The sequence below is a fragment of the Atractosteus spatula genome, chromosome 25 (assembly GCF_055471065.1).
Source record: "Atractosteus spatula isolate fAtrSpa1 chromosome 25, fAtrSpa1.hap1, whole genome shotgun sequence".
Taxonomy (NCBI): domain Eukaryota; kingdom Metazoa; phylum Chordata; class Actinopteri; order Semionotiformes; family Lepisosteidae; genus Atractosteus; species Atractosteus spatula.
Window position 1 is genome coordinate 391095 of NC_142730.1, and position 24799 is coordinate 415893.

Sequence of the window (24799 nt, forward strand, 5' to 3'; positions counted from 1 at the left end):
GGCTGCAGAAACAGAGTACAGGAAGGCTGGTCAGTATCGGGGCGCTGTGGCAGGGAACCACACATGTGAGGCTGTAGAAACTTGCAGCGGCAAGACTATTTCACTCAGTGTGAACAGAAAGAGGGGGAAACGGTCTGTAGTTCTTGCAGTCGTCTGACTGCGGGAGAGATGCCGGACGCTGTCCTGGCAGCAGACCGAGACAAGTCCCACCAGTGGAGCTCACCGCCAGACTGCGAAGTCAGCAGGTGCCAGGACAGCGCCCCTGTGTGGACAGAAACGGCAATTCGGCTTTGTCACAGTCTCATCACCGCTCCCGCTTACAGCGCAGGGGTCCGTGACAGGGGTGCAGCGCTGAGCGCTCGGAAGAGATGATCGCCGGTCAGATGGCTCCTGGATTTTTACTCGCGCTTCCAAGTAAGAGCAGGGTTTCCTCTGACCCATTACAGCTCTTCGGGAACACCGTGCAGATCGGGACTAAAGTATTGTCAACCTTCGACAGGACACACTCCTACACGCGTACAGCAATTAACACAGCCAGCCCGTCTGCAGAAGACAGGAAGACTCCCGAGCGCTCGGAGAAAATCCACGCCAACGAATTCGATACTTAGGTAATTATATTTAAAAAAATACTCGAGTCTGCCCGTCTATTACGCGTTTCTCTATTCAAAGAGAGAGATTCACGTTTAGACCTAGGCTTCCAGAACTTCAGCTTTTTACTACATGAATGACTCATCTAAATATCCAAACTGAATTTCATCCGTCAAATTAAGAGCAACCATTCCAAAATGATACACGTTCAGAAACGCTAGTTTTACACCTCTTATCTCCAGGAAAGCCCAATATATTCTTTCAGCGGATCATTCTGGAAGTGAGGTGCGGTTTCTTGGGTCCGTTTGAAAGCCGAACCGATTTCGTCTTGCGGAATTTTCTCCGCGATCTCAGAATGCATCGTTTTGGTGGAGCAATCGTTTCCCGTGACCGCGCTCGAACCCAGACCCGCAGCGGAGCTCGTGTAATAGGACAGCGGTGAACGGCTCTAATCAAGACAAAAACACCTGGGAGCGGGAAACGTAGAATCCATTTTTGCTAACTGTTAGAGAGGATCATTCGTTTGGAAGAACAGACATCTGCATCAGCTGTTCGAGGTGCAATACTGATTTTCTGACCGCTTCTTCCAATTCGGGGTCGCTGGGGAGCTGGAGTCTATCCCAGCACGCAACGGGTGCAAGGCGGGTTACGCCCTGGACAGGACACCAGTCCATCAAGGTGCAAACGCACTCACACTGGGGCCAGTGTTCCCAGCAGCAAATTAACCCACCAGTAGGGGAGAACACAGACAGCATCCGCAGAACCGAGCCCTGGACCGCGGCACTGAGAGACAGTGCTGTTAACCACCGCGCCACCCTCCTTCATAAACAGTTGTATCGGCAGAAGATTGCAGATGTTACAGAATTAAGAACTTGAATGCATCTCTTGCGCACATGCTGGACACAAACGCACATACTGTATATTAAAAATAAAACTCTGCACCGCCGAAGATAATTACTTTGATAGCGCAATATTTCTTCAAAAATTTTGAATTCTGCCATGTATGTTTTTTGCTTCTACAGATGTTGCTCCTGGATCGCAACCATAAATCGTTTGCATTTCAGCGATGCGCTAAAACAATTCAACACGAAACCGACCAGCAGCGGGTTCCCTGTGGCACACGGCTCAAGCTGTGGTGCACTCACCTGGCTCTCGCACCACCTGGAGAGGCTGAAGAGCCGCGAGGAGCGACGCCCTTATATACCCCCCGACCGCCCGCGCGCGCGCGCGTGCGTGCGCCCGTGGGCTCGGCCGCCAGGTGGCTGGAGCTGCGTGTCTGCTGTTTCCCGGCAGGTGGCAGCATCTGCTACGCGAGAACCAGCACAGCTGACCCCGAGACCATCGCATCTGGAGAACCTGCGAGTATTTCACATAATTAGATTTTTATTATATCTGTTATATATTCCATATCTATCACTAGTATCTTTTTAATCAATAAATGACTACTGGAGAGAAGCGCCAGTAAGATGATGAAACTGTGGTACAGCAGTTCTGCGTGTGGAGTTTGCATGTCCCTGCTATGTTCGCAGGTTTCCTCTGGGTGCTCCAGGTGCCAGCCCCACTGAGACATGCTGGCTGCTTTTATCATTCATTCCATTTCCTATCCGCTTCGTCCAGTACAGAGTCAAGGGGAGCTGGAGCCTATCCCAGCAAGCAACAGGCACAAGGCAGGATACACCCTGGGCAGGACACCAGTCCATCACAGGACACACACACACACACACTCACACACTGGAGAGGACAGCAGCCCATCACGAGACACACACACACGCACCAGGGCCAATTTTCCCAGTAGACAATTAATCCACGAGAACACGGGGAGAACATGCAAACTCCCCACAGAGAGCACCCCGGTCCAGAATTGAACCCAGGGCCCCAGCGCTGTGAGGCAGCAATGCTGACCCCTGCACCCCCCCGCAGTGATGCCCTTGACTGGTTTTATTTCTCTAAAGTGCATGCGTGTGTCCAGCGGGGAGAAACACCACGCTGTGCCCCTGTGCGTCCGGGTTCGGGCTCGGCTCGGCTCTCTGGAGGGAAGAGCTGTGTGTGCTCTTTGCCTTTCCCGGCGCCACAGAGCAACGTCTAATAGGGCGGGCGAGTGCGGACACTGTGGGGAACAAACAGCTACCGTCGACCGGAGACCCGTTACTGGCGCAGCAGGAGAGAGAGCTCTGCCGTGTGATCGCCGACCCGTGGGAGGCCCGTCACACTGCTCCGGTGAAGCCGTGTCATTGCTCCTCCGTGATCAATTGACCGTGGAAAGCAAACGGCACGAGGAGCTCCTGTTTCCTGAAGGAGATGCCGCTGCCGGATCTGTGACCTCCGCCCTGTTCACAGCCCGGGGGCTGGCGTGTCAGTTCCACAGCGGTCAGGCCAAGTGGACCCGCTGGCTCGTGACACGTATCGCAGCGCAGCGGATGATCCGTGCAGACTCCAGCTCGCGGCGTGTATGACGCAGAGCCAAATGTCATGGATTTCTACTGCAGCTAGAATTGAAGAAGGCAACCCTTTCTGTATAAAATTAATTTGTATCTATTTCTAATTGTATCCTGTTGTACAAATATCACGACGCCCCAGTGAAACCCTCACACTTTGCTCATATGTGGGAAACAGCACTTCTGGGGGCACATTCCATTGAAAATTCCCTCTTTCAACTCTGATTCCCTCAACAGGGTCGATCTGGTTTGATCACCAGTCGGCTTTTCTGAAAGGGGATTCCCGCATCTCACGGCCCCTGGGATTGGGAACGGCTTTTTAACCTTTGCAGTCGTCGCTTCCCAGAACTTGATCACGGCAGACCACCGGCTCGTCAAGTATTAGCGGGCGCCGCGACTTAAGAGCTAGAAGAATTAGACTTTTTAAAACCGAGTTCTTTGATATGTCAGGTGGCTCTTTGGCAACTTCGCACAGCTCCTTTCGCTTTCCAGGCTTTTGTGTGGCGTTGATCCGTGAAATTAACGTCGCCTTTTCCACAAACCCAAATATTGACTATCTCTCAGGTGACTTGTCCCTCTCTAGTCTGTTTTCATAGTGGTCAGAGAAGTGTCACACTATTTATCGTGGAGTTATTTGGTCAGTGCAGTACTTCCATAATCCACTTTCTTTTGTTAACGTGGCCAGATATTTAGAACAAACTACGGCCCAGTGAACTACATTTTCCACTCATTTTGCACTTCAAAATAATTAAATTCCCATTTGATTGCTGTCGACCTGTGCCCCGCCTGCCCGCTTGTCGCCCCACTTTGCCAAAATAAACTCGCCCCTTCCGTCCCAACGTTTTGTGCATTTAGATTATCAACGGAAATCCTTGTTTAACCTTTAAAGTTATTGTATCTAGTCCACCAGAAACAAAATAAAATGTCGAAGGTGCTGCATGTTGCCGCGCTATGAAAAGGAAGAAATCCTCCAGAAATGGACTGAAATTATTTTGATTATTAATAACGAAGTCACCGGCTGCAGTCGGAAGTTACGCATCCACTCTTCCGCAAGGACCCACGAAGCGGAAATGATGTCAGCGACTCTCTGACACATGTGGTTGTTTGTCCATTGAGCCTTCTCTTCAGCATGGCTGGGGGTAACCCCACCAGGACCCAGTTTCCTGTCAGGGGGAGGGGGTCTCTTGTCCTCTGAGCCCTGCAGTAGCCAGGGTGAGTTCCTGCCCAGTGTCTGTTTTGCCTGGACTGTGGATGTCACTCTCCGAGGGACTGCAAGCTGTGGACAGGCACACACCCACAGGTTTTCATTCTAGCCCAGCTTAATGATTTAATTCAAGCCCTAACTTAATTGAGCAATCAAGCTGCTTGACTGAAACTTTGGCAAGTCTTCTTTTCTACTGCAAAGTTGGGAATTGAATGTTGCCAAAGAAAGTAACAGTCAATCAAGGTTGAAGTCAATCAAAACAACTTTGTTCAACTATCCTTTCAGTATTTCGGTCGCATTCTGTTGAATTCAATTAAATAATTAACCTTTTTATGCATGTTTAGTCCAAAATACTCACTTCATTAAAGGTGCGTAGAAAACACCTCAAAGCTAAGTAAGCAATTCATTACGTAACAAGATATGTATTATCAAGTACTAATGTAACATTTGATAATGTAACTATTTAACAAGATTTATGGCATTGAGATTTAAGCTCACCTAGATGAGTGTTGAGGGCCATATTATTATTTTTATTATTATTTTATATACCATATGACAGGAGTCCTGTGGAAGATGAGTCAGCTGCCATTACAGCTCAGAAAGTGAGATTGAGTTCCCAGGTAAAATAATTTGTGAGTTGACTGCCAGTTTAAAGCAATTAAATCATATTGACAACTCCACCCAAAGTGCAGAATAATTAAGCTCTTTGTCAAGCAAATCCTTTTGCCAGACTTCAGAGGTATGATCAGGAGGCCTAGAGAAAAAAAATGTCAGTGTATGGGAAGAGTGAAAAAATAATAAAGAAATGTGAATAGGGAAATCAGCTGTACTTTGAGAGAAGTTAAACATTTAAAGAATTGCACAATAGAGATGTGAACAACCTGAGTCCTTTAACAAGTTGCAGAAAAAGGTCACATCACATAAATAAATGACAGGGGGTGTATTTATCTGAGAACAAGCTTTCAGATTGATTGAACGTTGCACAGAAGGAACATATTTATTTAGCACAATAATTCAACTTCCTCTGTTTTTGTGCCAAATGATCTAATGTGAAACTAATGCAAAGTTCGGCGACTGACTTTGTGGGTTACAGGCCAGTGTGATCAGTTTTGGAGAATGGTAGCATCTTGCTGGCTCTTTTTACTGCCTTCTCAATACACTCTTGTAAAGTCTTTGAACTTGCTATTTTAATTGGGACTGTTAATTTTTGAAGACATTCTATACATTTTCTTCCGGGCTGTGCGCCATGCTTCAGTAGGCTCCGGACCATTTCCAGGTGGGACTCAGTGAACTGCAGGCCACTGGGCCAGATTTCTGGGGGTCACATGACCAGGGAGCTGCAGACCACTGGCCCAGATTCTGGGGTCACATGACAAGGGAGCTAGAGACCACTGGGCCAGTTTATAATGTGACAAGATCCAGAAGGCCATTTTCAGATGGGCCAGGCTCTGTGTCCCGATGAAAGCTCCACAGCTGAAATCGTCGTCAGAAGGGAGATAATCTGTACTTGTTCCCTTGCAGCTCGCACACTGATCCTACTCCTGCCTCTACAACAAAAATGGTTTTGTTGAAGGACACCTGTACTGGGCAAGCACAGTGGTTTGTGTAATTATACTGGAAGTATACCAGAGAATAAAAAACACATTGTTTTGCTCCAGGCAAGCAGGGTGAGGTGGGGGAAGTGTGAGTCAACCACTAGCAAAATGAAGGCCTCAGCAGACACAGGTGGAGAGGTCAGAGGTGGAGATCGTAGGCAGTATGATTTCATCACCACCTATGTGTTTGTGTCTGCAGGCAGGTCCAGTATCTGCAGTGTGTAATTAATAAAGGAAACGTTAAAGTTGTTTGTCTTCTCTGCCTCTTTTCGTTATCTTTTCCACAGAAGTGGAGTGTTACTCTGGGCTTTCTCAGCAGGTGCACAGCTGTAGTGTTTTATATGTGTCATCATCTTCTTTATCAGACTTATGACTGTCTCAGGCAGGGTGGACAACTGTTCTGGCCTCCCTTTTTAGGAACGATTCCTCTCGGACGTGAGAGAATGTTTGAAGGATGGAACTGGAAAACAATGGAAAACCTGGACAGGGGCTTGTACCCCAACCCTGCTCTGCTGTGGGTAAGAAAAAAGCAGGGAGAGTCCAGGAGCAAACAGGGTCTGAAACAACCTGGAGCTTTTATTGTGCGGCATTGCATCAATCATGGAGGGTCACCAACAGGGCAAATATCAAAGTGTCCTTGATGTCCAACTTGGACCAGTATGCCAGTAATGAGCAGGCAAGTCAATAAAGGGTAGATAACAAACTCCTTCCTCCTGGGACTGGGCCTTTCAGTATTGTCCCTGACCTGCAGTGTCCCATGGGACATGTGAGTGTGTGCCTCTATTAGTTTAAAAATATAAGAACAGTTACAAAAGGAGGAGACCAGTCCACCCATCTGTCCAGTTTAGTAGTTAGTTTTGATCACAGGATGTCAGCCAGCTGTCTCTTGAACGAAGCCAGAAAACTGGCCTCAACCACATGTCTGAGCAACTTGTTCCACACAAGCTCTTTGCTTAAGGAAGCGCCTCTGGTGCTCTTCCACTGGATCGCCTCTTGTGCACTCTGGTCCGTGTTTCGCTGTTGGCTCAGAGGAAGCCCGCTGAGCCGACTTTTCAAAATCCTCACAAGTCCTTGACATACTTGGGATCAGGTCCCCTCTTGTAAAGATGTAAGAATTTACTCTGCACCCCAAACCCAGGAAAGAGCTCGTCGTCCCTGCCTGAAGACATGGGGTCCTCTTAGATGACAGCGGACCCAGAGAACGCAGGAGCACCGTACAGCACGTCCGGGTGGGGTCACATTCCCTACCACTCGGCGCCACCCTGCACAAACAGCTGGCAGCCAGCTGGTGTTGAAGGCAATCCCTTGGAATTATGAAGACTGTTTACTCTGCGCTGCGAGTGTTTTTGTCTTGCTCGAAGATACACTAACTCAGATATAAACCTTAAAAGGTGCAAATATTTGGGTAAGGATTGGTACAGAATTTTGTGTGCCTGTAAAAGTGCAGAATACACACACATCTCCCACTGTATATAAAGCTCAGTGTCTGTTTGCATGTCTGTCATTAATGGATTGATGGTAACTGCTCCTCTGACAGGTGATGGGCAGCAGGACGGGTGTAGAAAATACATTACTGTACACGCATGCCAGCTATAATTCTTTCTAAAGCTAAAGAAAACAGCTAAAACAATAAATTTTTGGGATGTTTGGGATGTATCCGATCCTGAAAGTGAACTGTTTCTCTTAACGCTAACCTCCCCCCTAAATACCTCCTGCAATGCTTTGCATCTGGTGCAACAGGTGCTCTGCCGCTGTCTGCACAGACGACGGAGAGTTGACCTGCTGCACATCTGCCTTCATTGCGATTGCGGTTGATTATTTCCCTTTTCCGAACAACGCCACATACAAATGAACAGTCCTCAGGAACATTTAAAGAAAAAGAAAAAGGCATAGCTTGATAAGGTGCTTGCATCAAGACCTTCACATTTATTTGTATTTTCTTCAGTTTCTCGTGTCTGCTCGACTAGGAATAACAGCGCTCAGGGATGAAGCGTACTGACTGACTGTCCGGAGTGTTGGAGCCGCCGGCTGAGGGCCACAGTTCCCCAGCGGAGTGAGGAGGGACGAGGGGCCGGAGCAGGAGACGAGCCCGAGGGAGAGAAGGGGTCACGTGAAGCACAACTAACTTGTAAATGAGAGAAGATAGTAGTTCAGGTGTGTAGCTGCGTCAGCATGCGTAGGCTGCAAAGGAACAAGTAACAGGTTTATTCCATGCTGAAAAAAAGAAGAAAGAGAACACGTTTCGGCCGTGGAGCCTTCTTCAGGTGTGACACCTGAAGAAGGCTCCACGGCCGAAACGTTGTGTTCTCTTTCTTCTTTTTTTCAGCATGGAATAAACCTATTACTTGTTCCAATGAGAGAAGATGGCGTCAAGGCTGATGAAACTGCTTGGCTTTCGTCCTTAACTTTCATTACAAGCTCCCCTTGTAACAAGATTACTGTGGAAACGAACGTGATAAGTAGATAAAATACAGCCTTCTGCACAGCATGTACCTCCTTTGATCAAGAGTGCTGTGTAAATGTAGCTCAATTTCACGGAAAGTAAAAAAGATTCGGTCTCACTTCTTTAACAGGTAAAGTTACGTAAATTTAGATGATTTTAAAAGAAGTACTTCTCTGGAGAAGTAGAGTTTACTGCAGTTACCGGAATTCTAAAAACAAGCAACAAGGACTTGTAACCTAAAGATTTTCATGATGAATGTGTTTAAAAAAAGTTATAATTTCAATATTTGCGAAGGCGGTTGTGGTTTTAGCTCTCCAGACCTTCTTCTCTCTCCACTGTTTAAAGTATTTATGATGTTTACTCAGTACATACAATACAAGGAAGGAGTTAGAGGCGAAAGTAAATGACAAAAAAATCAATTTGAGAGAAAATACGTGCCATCTTAGAAAGACTGAAATTAAACCGCGAGAGAGACCCAGTAAAAGTGTCCTTGATCACATCGTGTTTACCGTTTGCAGCTCAGTTAGATTGTCCCAATAAGTATGTTTATATTTCCTCTGAGATTCCGATTCCGATTTGGATTAAGAGGTTAGAAAACGGACGGATGACGCTGACAAGGACAGCGATTTAGAATTTCGGATTTGGGGAACTTTGAAGCCCCTTGAATTGACGCCTGGTTGTGACGTCACCATGGGGCCACGCCCGGAATTAGTGAACAGAAACGTGGCTCCATTTCGTTCTAGCAGCTGAAGAACGACTTTATCAGAAACATTAAGTCTTAGATTAATTGGACCAATTCAACACCTCTTCCTTGTTCTTGTGCTAGAAGGAGGTATAAATCCTTCTGGATTGCGGTTGAACAGGACTGGAGCTGCGCTCTCCTGCTTCACTCAGTGAGCATCAGAACGGCCGTGTGTGTTTCATGACCACCAGGGGGAGACAAAGCCCAGCCGCGGAGCTTCAGGTTTTAAACCCTCTATTCCCGTGGTGGCCTCCTTGCCACAGCACACAGAAACTCCATTGTTAGATATTTTTTAAGTGTAGTAATGTTAAAACATATTTGACTGAAGGATCCTGGTGCACACAAGAGATAAAAATAAAAAAAACTAAAAAACGACCTCATCCGCAATTGCAGTGCTTGTCCTTGACCCTGAAAATAATTTTTCATATCCCCACAGTTACCACAGCTCTCCTCAACATTAATCAGTCACTAGTAATTGTTCAATTGAATAATTAACTGAATTGCATGAATCGTAAATGAGCTTTATTTTGTGAAGCAATGCATAAAATTAAGTACTTGCAAATAAAATTTATGCAATTACTTCGAAAAAAATACAGTGATATGACAACGAAACAATGCAATGCCTTAAAAAAAATATATAACGTAGGATATATTCTGTTTTTTAGAGAATATTCTATTATACTAATGATCTTGATTTCATATTTGATACCAACAGCTGTGAACCAAACAAAAGCCCCATGGAGGAATATTGCTAACCTGGCTGTACAGGACTCACACAATTGGGCTGTTTTTGAATAAAATGCCCCAAATCTTAAATACCTAAAGCCCTGATCATGGGTCCATTTTCCCACAGTTCTCCATGGGCTCCCAGTCCCGGTCCTGTGGATCCACACCTGACTTTCACTGCAGCTCAGCCCTTGACTTAAACAGACCCATAACTGAACTAACAATTCGCCAGGAGATTTTAGATGACTTAAGAAACACAGTAGTTAATCCTCCTGCATGTTCAAAATCAGAATACAATTAAAAGGTTCTGAAACTGAAACGTATTATTAAGGGTCCAATTATGTAAACGAACGTTCAGCTGGAACAGAAACCAGGTGTGGACTCCCTGGAGAAGGGCTGGGAGCCCCTGAACTGAGGTGCACCTTGGGGCAGCTCACCTGTGCAGTGTGACACCCTCAGACTGGAGCTGGTCAGTAATCTTCTCAGAGGAGCTCTTTCCTCTGGTCTGATTCGGTTTCTGGATCTCGGGCCAAACACCCAGCAGCTCAGGCAGGTACAGTAGCTCAGTCAGGTACAGCAGCTCAGCCAGGTACAGCAGCTCAGCAGCTCAGGCAGGTACAGTAGCTCAGTCAGGTACAGCAGCTCAGCAGCTCAGTCAGGTACAGCAGCTCAACAGTTCAGGCAGGTACAGTAGCTCAGTCAGGTACAGCAGCTCAGCAGCTCAGGCAGGTACAGTTGCTCAGGCAGGTACAGAGAGCCCAAGCCAACTAACCCTAACCTTGTTCCACATGTCATGATCTCACAGTGTGAGATCTAGAGCATTCAGCTTGCCCAGAGGGAGCTCTACTGCAGTCTGCGTCACCTGGGAGTCCATGAAGTCTATTTCATTTTAATGTAAGCAATTTAAGCAAATCCTGCCCTTCCTCAACATTTCATCTTGAGGCCGTATCACTGCTGTAAGACAGGCAAATGATTCATTGCTCTTTGTCAGTTTGGAGTGATGATCTGTATAGAATCTGGAACCTGAATTGTATCAGGTTCAACATTAAATATAAGTAAATAATACATTCTATAACTTTTAAATGCTTCAAACAGACCATCATTTCTATCCAAGAATTGTTTCTGGACAGAAAACAGAAAACGGTTTCAAGATCCCACCCATAGCTCCTCTGGCTGTAAGTTAGGAGAAAAGGGCTTGATGGCTGTGTGTGACTCTTGTACACAGACCTGCTCTGTCAGACCTTCCCCACTGACACCAGCTCTGCAGTCTGAGAGGAAACTCTTTCGCCGAGGGATGTAGTGCAACGCGCGGCCACACGGGGGAGACAAAGCCCAGGTCCAGTCTGCCTGACTGGGGGAGATCCTCTCCTGTCGTTCCCATTTAAACCAGTTTCCCCAGTGTTGGACACACTGCAATTCGAAGTGATCCGTTTCATTTTTTTTTAAAAGAAAACGTTCTGCCACACACCTGCATAGATCTAGAGTCTCTTTATTATGATGTAGCAGTATTTAAGCAAACCTTTCCAAACAGAAGCCACGGAAAAGATCTCAAATTGTTCTCCCGCATCGCAGCATCGCTAAGACGTCTCCAGTTATTTCTCCGCGTATGAATAATCTCACATTTATTTGCTATATTTGGGAGCTATAAGATTTCAAATCTTAACCAATATTCTTCTCTAAAAGGTATTAGTGATTTTTATTAAAATGTCGGTGGGACACAGCAAGCTAAAAAATGACCGGCCTCCCGTTTCTCCCTGACAGTTAAATATTTCAGCTCCGCACCAGCGCTTGGAATTGTAACCAGTCTCTTTCAGTGTGTCTGGGTTTTCACCACTGTGCTGTACAGAGACGAGGGGTCCTCTGTCTCGTCGCCAAAGCGAACATTTCTGGAACACAAGAAGGGGAAAGCACCTGAAAGTGACGCACACGCGATGATGTAATTACCGAAGAAGCGCTCAATACAAATTTATTTATATTTATATATTTAGAATTTATATATTTTCATTTCAAAAGTTAATTTTATTTTACTAACGAGAGGGATAGGTTAAAAGGCTTCCTACACGTTTAAGAAAAACAGTCAAAGAGTTCAAATTAACCCACTTATTAAGAAAATCCAGGGACTGCGTATGCAACTGAGAGCTTGGCTGGAACAAAAACCAGGAGAGTGGGTGTGTTCCTCCAGGATCAGGAATGGGGCCCAGATTTAAAACAGAGACACACAACTCCAGTCCCGGAGAGCCTGAGTCCATCGGGTTTTCTAGGTCTCTTCAACTTCAAACTGTCAGTAGCTGGAGACTTTCGAAACGTGTTACATTTAAGGTAATGACTGATTAATCGGTTAACCAATCAACTATTTAATCATGGAATTAATTGGGTTATTTAGAGAAGGGGTGGACTCTGCAGCTCTACAGGACTAGAATGGAGCCCCCTGCTTTAAAAGTTCTGTCTTCTTTCTTCTTCAGGTGCTTTTCAAGACCCAGAGCTCTGAGTCACACAGGTTCACTGGGGGATAAAATGATGTGATGCTGCTGGAGCCTCTCGGATTGAGCAGAGTCTCAAGTCAATATGTGTGCTCTACCTAATCCAGTCTGGATCAACCTCCACCTGGATACTGTAGGTCTGGTACAGAGGCAGGCAGCCCCACACACAGCAGCCTGCGAGGCAGTGACGGTGAGACGTGAGCAGGGGTTGGCGATGTGTGTTCAGTAATATAAAGGGGCTGAGGGTGAGCTGGGCTCTTTGGGGCTGCTGACCTGTTCACTGAGCTGTAGACCACCGAGGCCTCGTCTGGCGCCTCTCCAAGGGGGCAGCTCCTGTCCGGGTGAGACATTGGAGGAAAAGAATCAGAACAGATGCAGATTCTGCTCGTCTGGGGGCTTCTCTTCAGCACAGAGAGATAATTGTCAAGGATCGTTTGATCTTAAACACAAGTGAGATGACTGATATTTATTGAGTTTAATTCATACTCTTTTGTAAAAAGGAGGTTGGCTGAATTGAGTGGCTGTGCTCTTGATAGGAAATGTGTTCAGACTTGCCTGGGTGTCTTGGGTTTGAAGTTCACTGTTGAGTAGTTGACTTCAGTCTCTTCTTCTGGAGTGATCTGGCCCTGCTGTCTCTCTGGGGTTTGTGATTGTGTCACATTGTCATACAGGTGATCTATAGCTGCCTTTACACAGGAGCGAACACACACACTGTCATAAGAATGTCTGTGAACGAGACATGTTTAATAAGTGATATTAAAAATGACTGAAGACGGGAATGAGGAGCTGCATCAGCAGGTACAGGCTGCAAAGCAACAGGTGAAGGTTCATTCCCTGCTGAAAGGGAAGGAATACCGATTCTGGCAACATGTCAGGGCTGCGAGGATCAAAGATCTCTCCAAATCAGTAGCTCCCCATTTCACCTTGAACAGCCGTGATCACACAGACCTCTCCGTCTGCGTTCTCACAGAGGGGTTTCGGAACTGCTGTTGCAGAAAGACATCCAAAACCAAAATTGTCCTGAGACGAGGATCACACCTTCCCCCATCTCTCCATGACAGACTCGTCTCCTTCTAAACCCTGTCTGCTCATTTGCAGAGTTTCTTTCCACACTCTCCTCCTGCTCTCCCTGAGTCTCATTCTCACCTGCTTTATGCTCATTTCCCTTCTGCTCTTTCTCTGCTGCTTTGCTACTCTCTCTCACACCTGAAGAAGGCTCCACAGCCGAAACGTTGTGTTTCTTTTCCTTACCTTTCAGCACGGAATGACAATAACGTTTAATGCAATGCTAGTATTCTTTTCATTCCAACAGTGAGCTTCTCTTAGTTGTTATGGTCTACTGTTTATAAAATGATGCTGTCTTGTGGGTTAAGTGGGTTAGTAGTTAATATCTAATTCTTTACCTGTGTGTCACTGTTCTCCTCTTCAGTTGGGCCAGACTTCCTCCTATGGACAAGAAGGAAAAAATAATATTTAAATGGCATCCTCTGATATTGAGTACTGTATACAGTATGGTTTTATTCCTTATTCATTTGTAGACTATGTGAAATATCCCCTGTCTGTTCAGCCTGTGTCAGAGTCCTGCTGCTGGACCTCTGGACTGGTCAGACTGGAGTCCAGGCCAGTTCACTGACCCTCAGCTGGAGAGATGAGCTCAGTCTTGACATGTGAAACAAGAAGACTTCACTCACTGCCAGAATCGACAGATACGGTTACCTCCACTGGCTACAGGTACAGTAAGAGCTGAAACACCAGAGGATCAACATCTATTATTATTCTCTCAACTCTTACATGTTCATCACTGTCTGGGTAGATCACAATGTCTAGTGTCTTTCCACCTTATCTCACATAGATGCATGATACTGATCTTTGAACTGCAGGGTGTGATCTCTCTGTGAGAGGGTTTTTCTAAATATTGTTAAACTGTCTCCATGCTGAAGATGTCTGTCTCTCTTTTTCAACCTGACCATTACCCAGCTCACAGCAGACCGAGACACAACAAGACCAGCCTCCTCAGGTCTCAGGTCTGTATCCAGTTCATCAGCAGCACAGCAGACACATGTAGGATCCACAGCTCAGTCCACAGAGTCCTACTCACCTCCGGACAGCGAAGAGAGTCATGGCCAGCACAATGATGAGCAGCAGCACAGCTCCCAGTACAGCTGCAAGCAGGAGTGAGCTGCCTGGGCCTGGAATAAGGGGGAGAACAAAACGCTACTTTAAAACCAATTTGAAATTAGAGAAATATCGGTATCAAATATATGTGTAAAGAATGAGCAGGGCACGGTGTTTATCCTCAAGGGCTTCTGTAAGACAGGAACCAAAAAATTAATCAGCTCAAAATGAAACTAACATACTTTCAACAGCTGAATATTTTCATCCAGAAGTGTGCCACGTTAATTATTGTCCCCCCACACACTTCCTTCCTGACAATCTGCTTAAAACAGCATAGCACTCACACTTGTTGTGAAGGGCAACAGACCGGAAATGGAAAAGAAGTGAAGTACAGAGACACACTTATCCTTCAGATGTACAGCACATTCTGGGAGCTTGTTTTCAGTTGTTTTTTTGTATTTTAGAATGTAGAAGTTGTACCTGTTACAGTGAGATTCACAGCAGTAGAGTTCAGAGCTCCAATCTCATTCTGTGCTTCACAGTAGTACCGTCCGCTGTCTGCAGAGCTGATGTTAATGATGGTGTAGCTGGGTCCTTTATATACTAGACCAGTTCCATCGATCTTAAACCAGGTGTAGTTCTTCACTGTAGGGTTTGCAGAGCTTCTGCAGGTCAGGGTGACAGAACTGCCTTCTGCTATTTCACCAGAGGGGCTGATGGACACTGAGGTGCCCTTGGGGGCGTCTGGAAGGGAATCAGATTTTACATTTTGTTTTGAATCACGATGTCATCTGTCTTTAATTAAACACATGGACAAATGGCCAGAGAGGTAAAATAATTAATCAATCAGATAAATGCAAAAACTTAGCAACGTTCATATAATTTGAGGTATTCTTAGGAGTGTCTGAGAAAGATAGCATAGGCAGTTCACCATTGTACAGTTTTTACCTTGTAGGGCTAGTTGTCACTGAAGGACATGATTCCCAACATAACCCGTGAACATAGAGCATCATGGGAAGGAACTGCAGTTGCAACTTACCCACCACTAGAGGGCACCAAACAGCCACCTAGTAAATAGACACAACAGGTGTTGTATTTATTTGATTAGCAGTGACATGTTTGAGCCCATTCTAACATGGATTTAATTGGAATTTTTGGTAGAAAAGGACACGATTGATGTTTGGGATGTGAGTGCTTTTTTCTTGTGCGATCTTAAAAAGGTTTATAAAAATTATAAAGCCTCCTGGATTATGATATTTTGGTGAGCGTACTGATGCACTATGGCTGCCATCGCATCATCCAGATGGAGCTGCACATTGGTGGTGGTGGAGGGGATCCCCATTACCTGTAAAGTGCTTTGAGTGGAGTGTCCAGAAAAGCGCTATATAAGTGTAAGGAATTATGACTTTGTAGGTCATTGTGAGTTTTTATGAGTAAAGATCCTTGGGACCATCCTAGCTGAGCAAAGGGTCTGTCCGAGGACTGTTCTATAAAACAGTGTATGTTGAAATAACCATTAGCTTTCCCATTTAACATAACCAGTCTCAGGTAGTTAAAGTGAACTCACTGGTATTCCCTCCCCAAAATTCTGTGTTTACTGTTAAAGAAGCTGAGCCCTGTATCCCATCTGTGACCCATTCCTGTAGAGAGCAGAGGGACACACAGTACTCACACTGAACATCCAGAGGGAACGGTGGAGATCTGCTGCCTGTAGTGTCTCTAGGAGCACAGGAGTAAAGTCCAGAGTGTCCAGAGGAAACAGGATTGAAGTGAAGTGTGTTTGCTGCTGTCTGTGTGTGTGGGAGGGGGTGGTCATTCTTAAACCAGGTGAGCTGTGTCTGTGCTGGAGAGCAATTCACTGTGTCACAGGTCAAGGTCACATTGTCTCCTTCTCTCACTGCTGTAGTCTCCCCTGATGGGCTCCTCCACACCTTGAATTCTGCAGCACAATGAAAATGATCTTAGTTTGCATTATTAAAAATATTTATCAGCATACATATCTCTTAAATAGATAAATCTTATGAATAAATCGGTATGTATGGCCTTCCATTTCCCTTAAATAAACATAAGTATATATTGTTTCAATACATTTAAATTGCAGATTAAAGAAATCAATTACAGTTGCAAAAGAATCCTTAAACAAGAGATGTGTGTCAGTCTTCAATGATAACTCTTAATAGATCATGTACTTTCCATGAAGTAATGACTTAAATTAATGAGTAAATTCCACAGCCCTGTGTAATCCCAACTCTTCTATAGCTCTTGGTGCTGTAGCTCCTTCCCACAGACAGGGGGACACACTGAGCTGTTCTTGTACTAGTGAGGTCATTTCATGTCCAGCACAAAGAGTTTCTCTTCAGGGATTAGTGTGAAACCTTATTTGCAATAAACTCTTACTAAATTAGTTTATAATTTTTTTATCCATCTGTCTATCTGTCCATTTTCTAACTGCTTCTTCCAATACAGGGTCATGGGGGAGCCAAAACCTATACTGACAAGCAATGGACACAAGGCAAGCTACGCCCTGGACAGGACACCAGTCACTTGCAGGGCACACTGAGACACACACACCAGGGCCCATTGTTCCAGAAGCCAACATACAAAAACATGCTGGTGTGTTAGATTTAGGATGGTAGAAGGAAACCCACATGAACATGGGCAGAACATACAAATTCCACACAGACAGTATGGAATTGAACCCAGCAGAGTGAAGCAGCAGTGTTGACGACTGTATCATTGTGCCACCCAGGAGTATTGAGAGCTATGTAAAATAGTGGGTGTGTTTTTAGAATAGGAGAAGCTCCCATTTGTTTTGTGGCAGAGAGAGATTTAACTGCAGGCTGTACCGCATTTAGTTTAGAAGGCAGCTAATCTCTTCTTTGGACTCTGTAGGGATTATTTAAGAGTCGAACACTTGGTAGAAGTCTGGGGTTTTCTGGGTGGTCTAGACATAGGTCTTGTGTGTACATACTGTATACATGGTGAAACTTGTGTGTTGCATGTTATTGTTGTGTGTAGTGTATTGTTTGCATTATCAAGTTAATACATATTTGTTTAACCAACTGTGTCATTCCTCTAATTATACCAATCACTGGGTATAGTCTTGGAGAAATTCTCAGTTCAGGGTTATGATTGTTAATTTTACATATTGACTAAGCTGGATCAGTTCCTCTGGGCCTCTAAAGGATGTTTTTAGTGTCCTCTTACTAAAATACAACAGGAAGGGTTGTAATTTAATGAGATAGTAATATGGTAATACGAGCCTCTTAGCTAAACTGTGAAAAGGTGTGAATGACTTTCAGCCCTGTTTACACTGAACACAGACAGTCTGTGAGTCCTGCAGTGAGTGTTGAACAGGTCAGTAATAAAGTCACAGACTGTTCTGTCATCTCACACTGCTCACTGTACTCCAGATCGATCAGCAGCTCTGATTACAGTCTTGTACTAAAGAGAAAGACTCAGACTCTTACCCAACACTGAGAGAGTCACTCCAGGATCACCACTCCATTTACCTCCAGGATCATTGGTTTTAAATCTGAATCTATATTCCCCCTGGTCAGAGGTTCTTATATCCTTTATCTTCACAGTGCAGGTCTTCTGTTTATCCCCCAGATACTCTGTTCTGTTCAGGTACTCAGGTAAGACAGAACCACTTTCATCGCTGTAAACAAATTTATCTTTCTTCACACCTCCAATGAAACATGAATCCTTACACCACAGCACAGTGTCCACTTTATACTGAACTGTTCTACTGTCCTGAGTAAAGCTCTCAGGATAGTCATAGGAACAGTTAAAGACCACAGAGGAACCTCTCACAGCACAGACAGGTCTCTCTGGATACCGCACAGCCCACTGGCCACAGAGGACACCTGCAGAGACACCAGTTCACCCATCAGCACTGACCTGTTAACAGCCCAGCAAGATTATTATTATTATTATTATTATTAACACTGAGATGGCTGCACATTATGACATTAGACCTTAAGTTCAATTACACTAAATAACAGAAGACAACTGAAAACAGGCACACTAACATATTTCATGTTAGTAAGACATAATCAAATCATAATCAAAGGAAACAGCAGTTCTGCTGAGAGCTTTGGTTCCCTTTAATCATTTATTGCAACATCAGGATAATGACTGATATATTACTGGACAGAAAGTCACATCATCTTGTTAAGTACTTTATACAGTGTTTAAAAACTGACACCATGGGCTTTATACACTGAGATGATATTAAAGTTGTATTTTACAGTCAGTGAACTGATCATGTTTTCCTTATGATTTTATTTCTAAGCTTCTGTTCTCTTGCAGTGTCAGAGCAGACTCTAGAGGGCGCTGTTGCTGCCCAGCTGCCTCAGCGGCTGTGTCTCCAGCGAGGGGCTGGTCCACACTGTGCAGGCGCTCAGTCTCACCAGGCAGGATTAGCAGAGTCGCCCCCCATGAGCGGAGGGAGTCTTCAACACCCATGGCTGCAGCTTCTCTTCTCTCCTGCTGCTGGGAGTCCGAGCTCAGTCACACAGGGGATCAGGCAGAGACCCGGGAGAAGAGTCTCTCAGTCCTGCAGGGCGTCAGTGTTGAAAGTGAGACTGTTGGATTTTTATGCCTTATTCAGAATTCACTGTGTTTATGATGTATTAAGACTATCAATAACAAAATAAGATAGACATTGCAAACAAAATATTTTTCAAAGTTAATGAGGTTAGTCCTACTACAACAGTGTACATCAATAATATCAAGACTTATAGACTGACATATCAATGCTTTTGTTCACACAGTGCTGAAGATCTGAAATCAATTCAACACTGAAACTATCACTTTGCAGCTCATAGCTGGCAGCCTACTGAAGCTCAGCCTGGCTAGTACCTGGATGAGAGACTCCTGTGAAAACTAAGCTTTCTGCTGGAAGAGGTGCTAGTGGGACCAGTAGGAGGTGCTCACCCTGCTGTCTGTGTGGATCCTAATGCCCCAGTATAGTGACATTATACTGTAAACTAGGCATCATCCTTTGAACGAGTCATAAAACGGGAGTCCTGATTCTCTCTGGTCATTAAAAATCCCAGGGCATTTCTCGACAAGAATAGGGATGTTACCCCTGCATCCTGGCCACATTTCCCCCAGACTTTTCCCAATCATGGCCTCCTAATAACCTCCATCTCTGAACTGGCTTCATCACTCTGCTCTCCTCCCCACCGAGAGCTGGTGTGTGGGGAGCAAACTGGAGCATCATCCAGGTGGGGGTACGCACTGGTGGTGGTGGAGGGGATCCCCATTACCTGTAAAGCGCTTTGAGTGGTGTGTCCAGAAAAGCGCTATTTAAGTGTAAGGATTACTGTTATGTCAATAAAGAACATAAGAAATCAACATTATTTCCATATATCAAGATTCAGTTGGAGGAAAATCATATCAAATTCTTTGCAACTACAGAGTAATTCTTCTATCAACCCATTTCTAACCCTTATTCCAATGCAGGGCTGTGGGGGAGCCGGAGAATATCCCGGCAAGCAATGGGCACACGGCGGGGTCATCCTGGACGAGACAGCAATCCATCACAGGACACACAGACACACACACTCACACCAGGGCCAGTTTCCCCCGAAGACGATTAACACACCAGCATGACTCTGGACTGTGGGAGGAAACTGGACCTCCAGGAGGAAACCCATGTGAATATGGAGAGAACATGCAAACTCCACACAGACAGCACTCCGGGTCTGGGATTGAACCAGGGATCCAGTGCTGCAACAAAGCAATGTTAAACACGGTACCACCATGCTTCCCCCAGTGTAATGGTTAATATACATTATTGTCAGTAATTTGCTGATTTACAGATAATCAATAACTCACCAAGCAATGTGTCTGATGTCCAGGTGAGGAGAGCTCCTGGCTCACAGCAATGTCCTGCTCACTGACAGACAAACATTACAGTTCTGGGGATTAGCCGAAAAACTAGTTTAATATTCGTTTTGCAAAACTGTGGTTTTTACTTCTGTTTTTATCTTTTTTTTTTTCCAGGAAGTAGTTGTAAAAGCAGTTAGATATTGCTGCTAACATAAAAAATTGTTGACATCCATAATGATATGAAATAAGTTTTAATCCCAACAGAGTTAAGTTAATTGTTAAATTAAGTTAAATGAAGACCAAGAGACTCCAAATAAGCATTTTTCTAGGGGACAATCATCATTAGACAAGGATTAGAAAAGGTAGGTTTTGTTGAAAACCATTGTTAGATTTCTTTGAACACAAAACAGCAATAAAGTATACACACAGACCACATGATATGATAGGAACAAGTAATAGGTTTATTCCATGCTGAAAACAAGAAGAAAGAAAACACAACGTTTCGGCCGTGGAGCCTTCTTCAGGTGTCAGACCTGAAGCTCACACCTGAAGAAGGCTCCTTGGCTGAAACGTTGTGTTTTCTTTCTCTTTTTTTCAGCATGTAATAATAAACCTATTACTTGTTCCTTTGCAGCCTACACATGCTGACGCAGCTACCCATCTGAACTACACATGATATGATATTTTTTGTAATGAGAAAAATAAACTTTCAGAGTACCTCAGGGATCAGTATTATAGTTCCCCTTAATTTAGTAAACTAGTCAAATTTGTAGATTATAACACATTAAGAGCATCAGCAAATGCTGTAGATGGAAGAGGAGTTCAAAAAGATTCAGAATTCGAGACACCTGGCAGATGAGCTGTAATGTAATCACGTTTAGAGTGTTGCATGCAGGTAGCAAACACTAGACTGCAAATACAGAATAAGAAACTCTGAACTTGAAGATGCTGTCTATGAAGTAGTCTTCAGTGTTTATGTGAAAACATTAGTCTAATGTTGTAGACAATGTGGGAAAGAAGAAAAAGGCAAAAAAGGCAGGATATACTGTACATGCACTGAAACCAGAGGACACAGGAGGAAACTGCACAGACATTAATTTATACCTGAACCAGAAATGTTTTCCGAATTAAGGCAGTGTTTGAGTTTAAGAACATGTCTGAGTAGATTACTTCATACTCCCACCACCCTTTGTGCAAAGATATGTTTCCAGTTCCAGATTACAAAGCACATCTGAGCAGTTTTCTTTTGCAACCTCTGCTTCACTTGCACGGTGCTGCTTGTATACGTTCTTGGTTTCTTCAAAAATAAATAATTCATCTTCACAGATCAGATCGTGTTAGTTACTGTATAATACTTCCCACTGGGTTTGAGCATTGGCATTTGTTACCATGAAGAGAACAAGTTCCTCTTCAGAGCAAATACGGGAACAGTTCAGGGGTTCACAGCAGAATCTGAGGTTTTCATGTTTAGCTGATGAGAACACATGGGAAGTTCACGAGTTCTAAAAGTACCATCTGTTGAGAAAGATTAAACAGGACTGTGGTCTCACAGCAGATAAGAACCTGAAGCTGTTGGTTTGCACAGAACTGATGGCTTTCGACACTGGAGCAGTATTTCAGATCGCAGACTGGTGAGAGATAACTGAGCACACCGTTGTGCAACAAGGCAAAACTCTGTACAAGATGTTGAAATTCAGAAGAAAGCGATTTCCCTTGCAAGATTGACACTAAAATTATAGCCAGAGCTATCTGTCATTCATTATTTCAGCAATCATCTCTGTTTTCTCTTCTCAAGTATTTTATCTGAGGAAAATTTGAACGTTTTAACAAGAAAACAATAACTAAGAAAAATAAAAACACCACAAAATACATGCAAAACACCTAAAAAACCAAGAAAACCAACAGCCAGAGAGAAAACAGCTCAAACGTGCTTGTGTCCTTATACAGTGTTCTTACTGAGATAAGAATAGAGTTGAAATCTATGACAGAACTGATCACTGAATAACTGGATGAGGGAACAGTCAGAGATCTGGACAGAGCTCAGTCTCTTCAAAACATTCAAGAGAGGGAGCCCAGATCCCTTGGAATGGCTCCAGAGTGTGCTGTAAAATTGAAGCCTCTCCATTGTAAATGTGGAGATCATCTGACTGAACCAGCTCTTTAAACAGGGTACAATCATCTTATCTCTGTTTTTGTAAGCAGAAATTCAGCGGGATGCTGAGTGTTTTTCAACAGATAGGACGTCCTGCAATGGCCTAGAGAATATTCTTTATATCAGAAGATGTTCCCCCAAGAGGCTGCATAGCTGCCTGAAACTACAGGTAGCTGTTAATTAATGCTAATTAATGCTAAAACATCTGCAAGCAGATTTACAAGAGACCCGTGACTGGTCATTAATTGGCCATGAGAATTAATTAACTTATTGTTTTGACAAACCAATAAACAGCAATCACTGATCCACATCAACCAATATTTAATCAATATAAAACAGTATTAAGTCTGTAATCACCCTCTCTATGACAAAGCCTCAGCATCATACAACACACACTACACAACAGTGACACGCTTACAAATCAAAGAGCACAATCGCCAATAACAGCTACATCATGGAGACAATGAAATGAAGAGATCATGGAGAGATGTAATGGAAGAAAAGCCAGATCATATACAATATGCTGGAGTTTTTAGCTAAATTCTAAAAACATTTTTAAATTACTACACATTGGTGTGTAACTCACGGATGTCTCTGATGTCCAGTGGGTCACTCAGGTCGGCTGAAGAGACACAACGCTTTACACACACTGCTCTGTTCACACAGTGATCTCTACACACACTGCTCTGTTCACACACTGCCAAGCTCACTGACTGACTGTGATAATTAGTGATAATAATTTGCCTGAGGAACTATTTTTGGTGCTTCAGTTCAGCAATGTGGCTTCTCCATTTTCCAGAAACTATTTAAACAATTTATAGCCGCTTCAATCATCAGCAGAAAACAACGAAAACAATTTCTGTCTTCAGCACACAAACCCTACAATGTGTCTGTAGAGGTTAAATTATACAGCATCAGCATCAACCATCAGAAAAGAGCAGTTTGATCATCCACCTGGTGTGAAGTCTTCAATGATGAAGGTAACAGTGTAACAGGGATTCATTGGGATAATTCCTTTCCTGCTTCTGCGTTTTCGAAATTTGGAAAATAAAATTCAAAAACTGCTCTACATCCAGTGTCACACAAACTCACCCTGCATAGGAGAAACTAGCACAATGAATTGCAAGCTGAGGACAGGTGAGTGTCTGTGGTTCAGACAGGCAGAAAGGACAGAGGAGCAAAGATCAGCACAATCTGGAGCCTGGTGTCTCTACACCTGCTCTCGATGCTCAGCTCACATGTCTGCACTGGGTAACAGCTGGAACCAAAGGAGCTCTGAGCACAAACACACATTTCTGGTGCTGAGACACTGTGTTTCTCAGGGAGATGAGGGTGAACTGTCTCCTTCTCATGCCCAGCTGTGTCAGTTCCCTCTTCCCTTCTCTGTCCTGATATTCTCATATACTGGGGACTATCTCACCCTCAGAGTGTCGAAATCAGAAGCCACAGCTCCCAAGCCCAGAGCTGTGTAAATCTCACTGTGTGGATCAGACTTCTCCCCCTGTGGAGACATAGAGATGAGCAGAGAAAGTCCTGCCTGATTAGATATTTTTGTTAATTAAAAAAATATTTTAATGAAATATTTAAGAAATATGATCACTTTATTGGCCATATACAACTTACCCCATCTTGCTCTCCATGAGACACACAGACGGGGAGAAAAGCTGGGGGTCAGAGTACAGGATCAGCCATTGTACAGCGCCCCTGGAGCAGTTGGGGTTAAGGGCCTTGCTCAGGGGCCCAGCAGAGTAGAAGTCCTCTGCCGGCCACTAGAATCGAACTGGCAACCTTCCAGCCACAGGCACAGATCCTGAGCCACAGAGCCACCACTTTCGCCACCTGATTGTCTCACTACTTTCTGGATAACGGATACTGCCTTCCCACCGACTACGGACCTGCCCCACCGATTGGATTTGGTTTTCGGACTCTGCCCTCTGGATAACAGATCTCGGCCCTCCTACCTGACCACGGTTCTGCTTTTATGACTTGGACTTCTCTAACGGAAGACGCACTCTCACTCACTCCTGGCCCGCACAGGGTCCGAATCTGCCCCACAGGTATTTGACAGACGGGCGTGATGCTCAGTCTCACTTCAGCTCCTGCAGGCACTTAGTCTGGGTTCCTCCAGTGCTGCTGTCCTGTGTGTCCTTCAGGCTCACACCTGAAGAAGGCTCCACGACCGAAATGTTGTGTTTCCTTTCTTCTCTTTTCAGCGTGGTGTCATGGATGTCGGGAAGGGAATGCCGTGGAATGGCCAGGAGAGCAATAAAGACCCAATGCGTAGAGGCAAAAAGGGGATCAGCCGGGGCTCAGGAGGTGAGACGATGTCGGTATAGAAACCTTTGACCTCAGGCCGTGGATGTGGGGTGACCTAGTGCGAGGCGGGTCTCAGGACATCCGAACCCTCAATGCTGAGCCGGTAGGAAGGGGTGACCCGGAAATATATAGCCCCACACAAAGACACACCGGAAGGACAAG

The 24799-nt window shown here is 44.6% G+C and overlaps 1 protein-coding gene across 2 annotated transcripts; it reads right to left on the reverse strand.

Annotated features, from left to right (window-relative positions):
- Positions 1-11206: 11206 nt before the first annotated feature.
- Positions 11207-23363, reverse strand: LOC148814907 (B-cell receptor CD22-like). Of its 2 annotated transcripts, XM_088905195.1 has the most exons (10): positions 20176-23363; positions 18744-18889; positions 17799-18197; positions 16001-16267; positions 14809-15072; positions 14312-14402; positions 13617-13659; positions 12769-12899; positions 12487-12546; positions 11207-11619 (listed from the first exon to the last, which is right to left on the reverse strand). In XM_088905195.1, the coding sequence occupies exons 2-10, from the start codon at positions 18796-18798 to the stop codon at positions 11544-11546; spliced, it is 1386 nt and encodes a 461-aa protein (XP_088761321.1). In that variant the 5' UTR covers positions 18799-18889; positions 20176-23363; the 3' UTR covers positions 11207-11543. The 2 variants fall into 2 exon arrangements, with proteins under 2 accessions (XP_088761321.1, XP_088761322.1); XM_088905196.1 differs by lacking the exons at positions 11207-11619; positions 12487-12546 and having other exon boundaries at positions 12777-12939.
- Positions 23364-24799: the final 1436 nt, after the last annotated feature.

Bases quoted from the DNA above. Each gene is read 5' to 3' on its own strand.
- LOC148814907 (XM_088905195.1), bottom strand. From the start codon at position 18,798: ATGGGTGTTGAAGACTCCCTCCGCTCATGGGGGGCGACTCTGCTAATC. The intron at 15,073-16,000 runs GTGAGTACTGTG...ATTCCCTTCCAG, and splicing joins GTTCCCTCTGGATGTTCAGT to ACGCCCCCAAGGGCACCTCA. The intron at 12,547-12,768 runs GCAAGTCTGAAC...TCACCCGGACAG, and splicing joins TTCAAACCCAAGACACCCAG to GAGCTGCCCCCTTGGAGAGG.